The sequence below is a fragment of the Mytilus trossulus genome, chromosome 2 (genome assembly GCF_036588685.1).
Source record: "Mytilus trossulus isolate FHL-02 chromosome 2, PNRI_Mtr1.1.1.hap1, whole genome shotgun sequence".
Classification (NCBI taxonomy): domain Eukaryota; kingdom Metazoa; phylum Mollusca; class Bivalvia; order Mytilida; family Mytilidae; genus Mytilus; species Mytilus trossulus.
In genome coordinates this window covers 31,327,513-31,340,255 of record NC_086374.1, presented here as the reverse complement: position 1 = coordinate 31,340,255, position 12,743 = coordinate 31,327,513, and the positions used below count along the sequence as shown (strand labels likewise).

At 30.6% G+C, this 12,743-nt stretch overlaps 1 protein-coding gene across 4 annotated transcripts in view; it reads right to left on the bottom strand.

Moving 5' to 3' along the window:
- LOC134706993 (kinesin-like protein KIF28P) overlaps positions 1-12,373 on the bottom strand; it is a 32,308-nt gene extending 19,935 nt beyond the window's left edge. For 2 of the 4 annotated variants that reach the window (XM_063566412.1, XM_063566415.1), the window contains exons 1-8: positions 12,194-12,373; positions 9,556-9,763; positions 8,502-8,634; positions 7,785-7,864; positions 7,254-7,365; positions 5,971-6,082; positions 783-890; positions 115-245 (exon numbers count right to left, since the gene is read on the bottom strand). In XM_063566412.1, the coding sequence (XP_063422482.1) occupies positions 115-245; positions 783-890; positions 5,971-6,082; positions 7,254-7,365; positions 7,785-7,864; positions 8,502-8,634; positions 9,556-9,763; positions 12,194-12,237 (928 nt within the window). In that variant the 5' untranslated portion in view covers positions 12,238-12,373. Of the gene's footprint in view, positions 1-114; positions 246-782; positions 891-5,970; positions 6,083-7,253; positions 7,366-7,784; positions 7,865-8,501; positions 8,635-9,555; positions 9,764-11,819; positions 12,056-12,193 lie in introns of those variants that run through there. The other 2 variants (XM_063566413.1, XM_063566414.1) reach the window with 2 other exon arrangements.
- Positions 12,374-12,743: the final 370 nt, after the last annotated feature.

Genomic DNA, 12,743 nt, shown 5'->3' with positions numbered 1-12,743 from the left:
CTTCTCCAATGATAATCTGGACTTCATGTGCAAAATATTGTAACAGTTAAAACAAAATATCAGTAATATCATTTAGTTTAACCATTTCCCAAATAAATGTTAAGAATAAGTCACCTCTTGTTTTCTTTCCTCCTGCATTGTCTGCTAAGGCAGCGATACAATTTCCTAGACATGATAAAGACTGGTTAATGGCAGCTCCCTCTTTAAGTCTGTCTCCTGTTGCTCCTGTACTCTCCGCACGTTCACTGTAAAAAGTATTATGTCATATATTGAGCTGAGAAAATTAAGTATAAAATGACAGAACCTCCCACTTTTAAACAGTAATATTTACTACAGAGTAATTGTTCTGCATAAAATGATGTGATAAGTTAACAACTAAATAAGCATTAACTGACTGTTGCAATGTAAAGTTAACTGCATCTTATTGATTTTAATTTAATAGTATGAAAAGGTGGTGTCTATAAGCAAGTGCAACACTGATTTACATTCAAAAGAAAGGAAAGTCTTATTGGTTCTTGTCTGAATTAAAGAGGTGAATGAAGTAATGTCTGCCATGTTATATTACCCCAATAATATCCACACATTAGGAAAAATTCAAAAGGCAATCATTGCAAAATCCACAAATCAAAACAGTGACAACAATATTTCAATTTCAGATGATTTCTAAATAAATTGCCTTCGTACCTTAAAAAACTGATAAAAAATGTCTTAGAACTAAGTAAAACTTGTTATTCTTTTAAATAAGTTGATGTCATGATATTGTTCCTCCTACTATTACTTACCTTCCAGCTAAATCTACCAGGTTAACAATAGAAGTCTTTGCTGTTTCTTCTCCAGCAGCGTTGATGTACTTCTGTACAAATGTTATACCAACTATTGTGTGGGCACGACTGTAAAAAAATATATATCATTTAAATACTTTTGTAATTTCATGGTTGTTTATTAGTTTACAGTAGCAGCTGTCCAAAGCAGAACATAAAGCCATGTATAGAGAAAGCTATGGACAACTAACAAAGCAAAAAAGAATGTTCAAACATCCTAACTTAATGTCAAGTTCCAGCCAAATAAACTTCAAATTAGGACTTCATAATGGATGCTGAAAATCCCAGTCATTGACATTCAAATTTATTCAGCTGTTGTGAAAGTTTTATCAAGACATAGTCAAGACCCCCTGCATATATGAGGAAAACATATTCCAGCCAGTAGAAAACTGGTTGTATGTTTACATTGTGTCCATTGACCAGTAAATTATGAACTCAGAAAATACATATATATCTGTAAAGTTTTATTTTATGTCAACTGATTTTGAAATGACAAGAGGATAATAATTGGTTTTCATTTTGAAAAAAACCATGACACCTCTTTTTTATATTCCAGTTATATACCATAATCTGATTAAAAACAGTAGAAAATAAAAATTCAAATAAGAATTCTGTAAAGACTGGCAGGTGCAGATCCAGGAAGGAAGAAAGGTGGCCTGTGGTCCTCTTTTGGACCAAAAATTAGATTTTTTTGGGGCATATTTTGCACTTCAAGATAACCCTTTTTTCTGTGGTCCCATTTGAACACCAGTTTTAAAGATCTGTGATTGTATTCTTAATTTATAATAAATATTGTTGTTAGTTATTTTTTAACACTCCCAACGCATATTGATTTATCATTAATGGTTCAATGTTTCTGAAATACATGTATCTGTTGTTAGAAACACGGAAGATAAACCCTCATGGAAAAACACTTTACTGAATCAATGCTTATACATTACGGAAGTTTACGATGACTATCAAATTCTACTTTCAACATTCAATCTTCAGTTATAATGTAACAGCTTAACGGTCACATGAACTTGAAACAAAAGAAAGATTGTCATGAATTATTTAACCCTGGGTTTAAACTGTAATGGCTTGTTTCCCTTGAATGATTCAATGTCAAATGCCAGAAAAACATGTTCCTGTTGAAACAAAAAATGGATAGGCTTGAGGGTCACTCCATAACTTTTTATTTTGAATCTGTGGAATTCAGTAAAAACCATAAATTAGTTATATAAGAAAATCAGCAAGGTGAAACAAACAGCTAATTATAAGTTTAAATCTCTCAAAATGATGTAATTTGAAATTTACGATAGGATTGACTTAAATTCTTTGTAATCCTCTTTACATAACAGACTTTAATCAAACTGTTTTTATATTTTCAAGGTTTTATAAGATTAAAATAATGCTTATGTAATTTTTGTTATTTCATATTTATGTTATTCAAAACAATCACTCTTAAATGCCCTGTTTTCAAAGTTTTTTTCTCTCATGTAGAAAAATCCATAAAAAAGTAAGATCAACTAAACATCATATAATTAACCACATTAAAAGATGAAAATTTTGAATTAAACACAAACTTAAGTTTTAAATATCTTAACATGTATTTAACTGTTAAGTAAATCTATAGAATCAACATTAAATCATTGTATTACTGGCATGCATATCTTTGTAGTATATACTGTTATACATAGACCATGGTTGTTGTTTGGGAATTTGTGTATAAATTGTATGTTTATAATGTATGCAAGAAAGCTTATTTAACAATATTGTTATACATGTACAAACATAACCTTCATATTGAATGAAGGTCATTTAACATATAAAAAGTTAAGCTTTGTTGTATACCCTATTAATTTACATGTAAAATAAATTCTTAATTTCAAACCTATAATTTCACTTTTTATAAGTCAATGTAAATGTTTTCTTTGTAAGTATCCTCATCATGCCTTTTTAAAACCTATTCTCACCTATAGTTTATAAATAATTTTAAACCAAATTAATAAAATAATATTATAGGTTTTATCAAGAGTATGAAACACTTAAATTTCATTTAAAATGCGATTATTAATTTTCTCTATGATTAATAAATTGTAAAAATATAGATTTTGCTGACCATGGTACATTAAAAATTTTGATTAAAAGTAAAAAGTATTGAATATCAATACATAAAGAACTATATTTGATCATAAGCTTATGAATATACATGAATTTTTATGTCCTTGGATCAAGTTTTGTGTTTATACTCGGTACATGTAACATAAGAGCTATGTCATTACATTTAAGTTATTCACGAATCATTGCTTGTACATAAGTACACCACTGAAATTAACAATCAATAAAATAAACCTCATTATAGAATAACCATAGTCTAGAAATTTGATTAGGGACAAAATATTTATATTGAAGCCATGGTAGCACTAAAAGCTATTTACATGTATGAAAGCAAATCTATTGTTCACTTAAGGTATTTAATTAAACTGTACTGCGCCTTATATTGAAGATTATTTTGTTCTGTTGGTTAAATAAGAAGATAATTCTGTAATAAAGATCATTAATTACAGAATTGATTTATCTTTCTAGATATTTTAACACTCTATAAACACTTCTACTAAGGTAATGGACGAACTTGTCATCTTTGAGAAAGTCCCTTATTTTATATGTAACTAATACATTATTATTACAAACAAGATTATAACACTTTCATGGCTATATAATACCTTTCCATAATTGGCTTCAGGTACAATGATTGAATTAACCTTGATCAATTTTCACAACCTTTGCCTACGAAGTATATACATCTTTTAATGATACAAATGTTGGAGTGTAATAAAGGTCTATTTTAATTAAAGACAGCACCTTATCAACCATGTTGCTTACATGTTGTAAAATAAAGGTGCATTTCACAGACACTGTCTGAACATAAGAGTCAAGCAATTGAACAAAACAATTCATTCAAATTCAAAATAAAATTGAGAATGGAAATGGGGAATGTGTCAAAGGGACAACAACCTGACCAGCAGACAACAGCTGAAGGCCACCAATGGGTCTTCAAATGCAGCAAGAAAATCTTGCATTTGGAGGTGTCTTCAGCTAGCCCCCAAGTAAAATGGTGTACTAGTTCAGTAAACTGGACATCAAACTGAACTCCAAAACATATAAAAGAATCTTTGGTGGTATACAATTTTGTTGTGTTATCATTAAAATAAAAAGTTACATTCCCATTCAAATTGGTCCAAAATGCTATCAGCATTCCTCTTTCTGTTTTTCTTTCTGCACATGTCCTTTAAGGAGTTGCCTATTGCTTTTATTGCTCTTTTAACTCAGAAGATACAGGCAAGGTTGAAAATGGTAAAACAGACTGTTAATATGTCTAGACATTTATATAACCATAAATCAAAGGTACAAAATACTATAGTTTATGTACAGCTGTGTAGTTCTCTCAGTCAGGATGATCTAGTTTAAAACAAATGGACGGCTTTACATTGATCTGATGTATATCATAAACTATGCTGCTTTTGCTTTCAAGTTCAGATGTACTGCCAATTATATACAGAAATAGCATAGACGTCTATCAAATTCATGTATATCAAAAGTTTTTATGTCACAATGCTTATTTTGTTACATCACAGTAAGAACTGATTGTTCAATGATGTTCAATGATGTAATTGATTAAGACAGATAGACCCTGGGTCATTTAAGGTAACTTGTTCATAAGGAATAACTGGAGTTAAGTCTATGGAGGATGTATTTTTCAAACACATCATAAATGTATTTTGGTAATAATTTAATTTTTGATATAACATATCTTTTGATTAGCTAAAAGCTTTTAGACTTATAGACATAATTTTGTCACATAGTGTCTTTAAAAAAAATTCGTGATTTACTCCCAAAAACAGAATTTAGAATTGAATAATAGTAATATTTTCTGTCTATTTGAAATAACTTTAAAAATATAATGCGCACTTTAAAATAACCCGCATATGAGTTAATTAATTTGCACCATATTTGTCATCTTATTTCTTCAAAGACAGAAAAAAATAAGTCATTTCTTAAATAAATGCCAAAATACTGTTAGATTATTCTATAGAAGCATGCCACTATTGTTCACTATATGTTGTGACTTACTAGCTGTTAAATACATGTATCACAGCAGTATTCATTTATAATATACATGTATAAAGATATATATCTTTTATTTTGTCATTTCTAATATTCATGACATTCTTTAAAGATAAGAGGCAGGAAGGATTAAGTTGCCATTATTCAGTATTGGAAAATCCTTAATCACCAATGTTAGTATGATATGAATATCGATAAAAAAATGAAAGAATATAAATTTATAAACTGGATTATTTTTACTAGATGTTGTATACAACAAATATCAATCTTTAACTTGATTTTATACTCCGGTCTCAATGATAAAATATTCCACAAATTAACACACCATATATACTTTTTTTCTGAATCAAATCTTAATCCATTTTGTTTTTGTTCTAGATCTTATATAATTATCTCACAGATACATGCATTAAAGAAAGACACAACTGTAATATGTAGGGAAGACATTTTGTTATAAAGGAAGATGTGGTATGAGTGCCATTGAGTCAACTTTCCATCCATGTAACAATTTATAAAAGTAAACCATAAAGGAACGGCCTTCAACACGGAGCCTTGGCTCACATAGAAACAGCAAGCTCTGTAGTAGCATTACTATTATATAACTGAATAAAATCGAATTGATGAAATTACATTGAAATTATGTTATTCATAGCTAATTTTTTTTAGCACAACAAAAAGGTAGGAAACAATTATAGTAAGCAATTAAGTATGCAAGGAGAAAACTTTCCAAGTGCTACACATCAAAGACACATGAGTTGGGTTGAAGTTATAAATGTAAGCTGGCAGTAGTTAATAAACATGACAAAGAGAAACATAACATATAATTGTAAGGAAACTCTATGTATGTTAGCAGTAAACAAGTTGTGGCAACTAGGCCTGTCTAAGATTTAAGACTAACAATCACATTTCTTAATATACTAAACGGACCAAAGCATGCTTCTCATATGTATATCTATGCATTCTTCGGAGGTATGGCAGTTGCTCAAATTTGTATTTTGAAGTGACCTTTATTCTATGATTAATAATCATTCATGTTTCTTACCTGCTAGTAGCATTCATGGCGGTTGATGCAACAGTTCTGTTTCTTGTTCCCTCTTCTGTTTTAGCTTCAATATCAACATAACTGCTCACTGGTACAATCTTTAGTCCCTCAGCTAAAAATTGAAAATGATGTACATGTATAAATATATATATTATAAAAATAAGAAGATGTGGTATGATTGCCAATTAGACAACTCTCCACCAGGGACCAAATGATGTAGAATTAAATAAACTATAGGTCACCATACGGCCTTCAACAATGAGCAAAACCCTTATCGCCTGGCAAGCAATAAAAGGCCTCCAAATAGTTTTTTTCATTCAAATACAAGAATAAATCGGAGTCAACTCAAAAGAAGACATACACTGTTCTCTGTCTATGCAAATCTTATTAAAGGAGAAATGTTTTCATTCTGTTAATTTTTCAATCTCCTTTTAATAATAAACATGTGATGCTTACCTTTAAAACTCATACATTTCCAAAATCCCTTATTAAAGCATAACCACTGGGTCAAGTATTATGACTTAGATACAAGGATACTAATACATATACCATCAAATTAACACAGGCATGTTGTTTTAGGAGTTATTCACCTTTTCAAAATATTCTATAGGACTATGGGCAATTCCTTTGTTCTTACACCAAAATGAAAGTAATGTTACATCAATGGTTGAATATTCCATGTTAAAAACATTTTAAACCAATCATAACATTTTAGTATACGGTTTTCAAAATGTCATCTAGAATGCATAAGATTCCCAAAATGTGAATTCTTCATGAACCACGTAATCAGTCACTAACTCACTGGTTAGCAGGAATGATTTTCATGTTGTATTATTAGTAAGTTGAAGTTTTATCTGAATATTGCATTTCTTTTTATATTCTTTTTGTGAAATTGATTTGCAAGCCATTGCTTATTCATAAATGCAAATGAATCAGTCACACCAAATTATAATAAAACAAATTCTAAAATAGATAGTTACTATATCCAACACTAGAAAAAGTATATATCCTATGCAATTTTGAAGTCTTTCTATGCCTAAACAAATTGGTTATTAATCAAACAAGACTACCAGAAGTTTTGCCTTCTAAACCAAATTTCTGAATGGTCATAAACACCAAAGTTGTAAGACATGTCAACTTCTATACCTCTATGTTTCATAACGGAGACTGCCATGTTAAAAAGTTAAAGGTTTAAACTATTCTTAAATATTTTTTATGGCTAAATATCTTTAACTGCAATTGAATATTCATGAAAATGATTCCAAATGGACTTATTCGCTTACCATAAAATCCCTGTTTAGGATGCTGTCTACATTTCAGACCTCCTTTTCTCGTCTTAGAGTCTAGTAAATCTCGTATTTGTTCATTGTAGATTTCTAACATACTGAAAGTGACCTATAATAAAGATTTTTAAAAGCAAATGAAGAAAACAATTTATCAATTTATACTTACAGAGAAGTTTAGCATGAATAAATCTGAAATTCTGTTACAAATAATTTTCTATCTCATATAACATACATGTATGAAGATTCATGAAAATTTCTTTTTCAATCTCTTTTGGAGTGACACATATATCTCAACGACAAGTCACATGAATATTTTTTTTTAAAGTTTCTCTTCACAAAATCTTCATTAGTGTATTATCTTTTAATTCATATGATATTACAAGAACTAAGTTTTACTTAAAAACTCATGTTTAAACATTCAGTTCTATGTCTGTACAAAGCTATGAGTTTCTCAAAGTTCGAGAGTAAAGACAATACATGATGACCAAATTATTATCCTGCCAGTTTTATAACAACTGTCTAACATACCTCATATTCAGTTTTCTCTCCACCAGCCTTCTTCTCTTCAATCTGTTTGAAAATGTTCTCACAATATAAAGGCACAATTCCTGTGAACAATTAAAACACATGTTGTATAAATACCATGCCTCAAATTATTTGCTCATGTATATTAATTTTCTTCAAAGTGTTAATTTTAAGGTAGAATCATTCGTAAAATGTCATATGCATTATTTAACATCTGTCTATGAAAATTAACACCACTTGTTTTGTTACTGTTTGGGTAGGGGTCAGGGACAGAGGACAAGTTCTTTATAGAAATAAAACTCTTGTTTTGCACAATAACATTATGTTTGATATTTGTACCGGTACACTGTATTAAGATTAGTCTATTCATTGAGTGTGCAAAAATACTTTCATTTTATAATGGCTAAATAAGTGAGCAATTGATTTCTTCAAATTCTTTTGTTTACATGTTATTTCACATGTAGCTCGAGAGATCCCTCTTGTCTTTTAAATTGTTCTTTTACTATAAACTTTGTACTGTTGTTCCATGTATAATAAGAGTCCTTTCAGTCACAAAATTCATCTTTCCTCTATGCTAGACTCAAAACATAGATACGTGTACATACATGTAGGTTAAATCTACTTCATTAAAGTAAGTTGACTGTCTTACTAACTTTTACATCACATACATCTATAAACAACTTAACAGGATTGAGAACTTACTAATGTATGTCAACGTACCTTTGTTTACACCATATCCTACCATGGACCAACTTTTTCCTGATCCTGTCTGACCATAGGCAAACAAAGTTGAATTGTATCCTTCCCATGCATTCTCTAAAACACCTACACCAAGCTCATTATAGACTTTCATCTGTAACCAAATCAATGTATACATTAAATTGTCATTAATTGAAATTCATAAAGCTGATACATCTAAATCATACAGGTACAATGAAAGATGATTAATGAAATAATACAACAATAATACTATGTTTAACTTTTCTCAGGTTACATGTACCATAAAATTTAAAACAATGCTATCCACTTCTATGAACTCTGATGGTTAGTAATTGTCTCATTTTTTTTTTGGTGGTCTATTTTGCATTTAGAAACCTACAAAATCTCCCTGACATTCTGCCTTTTTAAAGAGAAAATATTTTTGTTTGTGTACACTGTATCCTTCAATTCAGTTCTCTTTAAGTATTTAGTCAATTGTTTGTGACATGATGTAACTAATTAACTTATACATTCATGGTTGGTGAATAGAAATTCTAAAATAATCAGTGTTCTCCCTAGCGCCTTAAAGCATCATGGTAATATGATGCTACATGTATTATATTTTTTTAATTGTTAAGCTATCTGAATTCTAATAGATTATTTTATGGATGTGGGGCTATAATTTTAAGAACATGATGGTGTTTCGAATTTCTGTTTACCAGGATGCTAAATGAAATATCTGGGGAGAACATTGATAACCATTCATTCATAATATGTTTGTGTGTTGACTTACATTGTAAGGCCAAATAAAACTGTATGTGTGGTTCCAGTTACATCTGAATAAAAGTAAGGGAGAGTAGAAAGGGATTATTTTTTATTTTATATATTTTTTTACATTGAGTCTATGAGAGCAACATACTAACTTTAACAGTAAAGTGAAGATGACAATAAAATCTTTAGGGTAGGCTTTTTTTAAGACGAAAAAGTAGGAAAGGTAGAGTAATTGGAACCACACATATATTTTATTTGACCTAATGAACAAAAGTTTTTTTTTAAACATATAATATTAGTTTACCTGATCACAGAATTTCTTGCCATTGGCATGTGATGTATCTGGTCCATAGTATCCATTACCCTCCTCCTTACATCCATCATGTGACCAGTAACTGAAGTCAAATGAAAATTTTTTGGGTTCATCACTAGATGATGGGTCTTCAATACTAGTAGTATTTCCAGTCATATCAATAATGCATTTTGCATTTCTTTCCCTTTCTCTTCGATTGTGAATAAGGTTAAGGAAATAAAATTTAATATCTGTCATTCTGATATCAGTTCTTAAAATTGTACCAAGCCTCCATTCGTGCAAAAGATCCCTAATACAGTTAAACAATGTATCATCAATAAGTATGGGTCCTACAGTAGATTTTCCATTTCAAGCATAATATAATTCACAAGCATATATATACATTTGTAGGAATACATGTATTACGTGTACATGAAACAAAAAATGACAGAATTTGACCTAATGTAAATTTTTCTAAAAGAAAGGTGAAAGAGAACAGTTCTGAGGAACATTCAAACTCACAAGTCAAAAATAAACTGACAAAGCCATGGCTAAATATGAAAAAAAGACTAAAAAACACACAATACATGTGGTATAGAAAACACAATTATAGAAAACTGAAGACTGAGCAACAAAAAAAACAAACCAAAAAATGGGGTGTCCGGTGATCTCAGGTGCTCCAGAAGGTAAGCAGATCCTGCTTAACATGTGGCACCTGTCATTTTGTTGATGTTAGTACAAACCCAGTATGTCTAATTAAGTATGTCATATTTCAAAAAAGGGAAAAGGATTGTACTACATGTACAACAGTAGAAACATATCTGCTATTATCTGTGATAGGGATATTCAATAACAGTCAACAAACTTGTGATGACACCCGTAAAACTTACAAAGGGTCTGGGATAACTTCAACTTCTCCAACAACTGACTCTTACTGTTTGTGAAGTAATATAAGCAAAAAGACATTCAAAATAAACAAGAAATTTCATGAATGTGAAAGTTTCTACATGTACATGTATGCATTAAAGGGGAAGCACCTTTTCATTTACATGATATACATGTACATGTAGTATACATGTAGTGCAATTGTTTTTGTCAGCTTTAAAAAATAGAGGTGGAGGAAAATTTACCATTCCTAGATCTTTCATTTGTCTTTGAATGACGAAAAAGAATCCACTGATTAAATAGACAAATTGCGTTAAATTCTTTCCAAAACAACCATTGACAACTGTTACTACAGATAATTAATTGAAATCATGATAGAGATATTTTGACAAAACACAATAAAATTTTAACCAATTTAACGCTAAAGGTAGCCGAAAATGACTGTTTGACGACTGAAGTTTACAGGGACGGAGCCAGACATTTTAAAAAGAGGGGGTTCCTAACCCAGGACAAAAAAGGGGGAGGTTCCAGCTACATGTTCCCATTCAAATGGATTGATCGTCAAAAAAAAAAGGGGGGGGGGGGGGGGGTTCCAACCCCCTGAACACCCTGGATCCGTAACTGAGTTTAGGGCAATCCTCTTACATGTCTCATAAGCTTATAATTTGTATTGATGGATAAGGTACTGCTATGGAATGAATCATAATGCATTATACATCTTATTGCTATTTGTCCGCCATTACTGGATATCACCTGATCACATTGGTTCTGGCAAAATTTCAACGTCATAAAACAAAATATCTGACGCCACAATGGAAAAGTGATTGTTGTATGTGTCAAAAGTTCAAGCGGCCGGGTCAGCTGGGATAAGCGATCAGGTGTATAGACGTATTTACACTTGTATGCAAATTTGTCCGCCATTACGTAAAATCACACAGGTTCCCGTAAACTTTTACATCATAATTTAAAATATTTGACGTCACAATTTAAAAATAATTGTTGCTTGACGTCAAAAGGTGATTCGGAGGCAAGATTCAGCTAAAAACCAAAAGTGTGAATACGTTTATTGTGTTCATTCATGACAGAATACAGAATCATGATGGGATGCTATGTGGAACTCTTAAATTTAGTATCAAAACAAAATATCCTGGTAAACTCTTGCGAGGTTATTTTGTACTTCTGTATCTGTATGGGTACGTTGTAGCTACCAATTCTGGCTTTTATACAACGGTAGTGATATTTTTAATGAAAAACTAATCATTATTCAAATCTGTTAGCTGCATCAGAGACATATAATACAATTATATGTCTGTATTATATGTCTCTGGCTGCATGTTACAGCAGCAATGTCTTATATGCTTTGATTGATGCACATTTATTTATTGACTTACCTTGCCTTGCTTTATTTAAATCACATTATTGTTTTTAAATTGTCCATGCCTTCAAATTCCCTAGTACCTCACAGAGATTCCGTCCCGTTACAATCCAACATGACGCTAATAGTTTGCCCTAAATACTGAAATAATCAACATGTCCACACTTGCGGTAGCATTTCGCATCACTACGTATCCTCCACGTTCAACACAAATATGCGATGATTTATGGGGAATAAATTTACCTCATACAATAAGCGTCTCATTGTAGTAGCTTATTATAAATAAAATCAAATACACTGTACAAAATCATGTTAAACATGACAGACTCAGAAACGAAATAATATAAATAAACATACAAATTTTAAAATGCTTTAGATAAAAAGGATATGAAAGGCCTGACTCTAACGGCCACTTTCACATTTTCTTCTGACATCTTGTCTGGTTTTTTTTACAATGTCCTAATTTTGAAAAATATATTCTATTCCGACAAGTTTATGTCATTTCTCATCGAGAGCACTTGCCGGAATTGTGGCGGCCATATTGTGAAGCTTTATTTCATTGGCTGGTTGCTAGGGAGCCTGTCAAAATACTTCGATCGGTATCAATAGCACGCAATGGGGTACATAGGGTACATGTCAAAACAAGACGACAATGTGGAAATGTAATACTAGAAGTACATTGTAAAGCAGGGATTTTAAATGATTAAATTTCTGATTGAAGTACAGAAATCTCAATTTTTTTGTCACTCTTTTTAGCGTTTTTTTTTTTAATAAAATACTACAGTAGCATAAAACCTAGATTTCTGTAAATCAATGTTAATTTAAAATAACCAGTATGAAGCATAATTAATGTCACTAATGTATTCATATTAAAGAGATGTTTAAATAAATTGAATAGAGAAATATAAAATCAACCAATTCATTAAAGCAGAACTACACA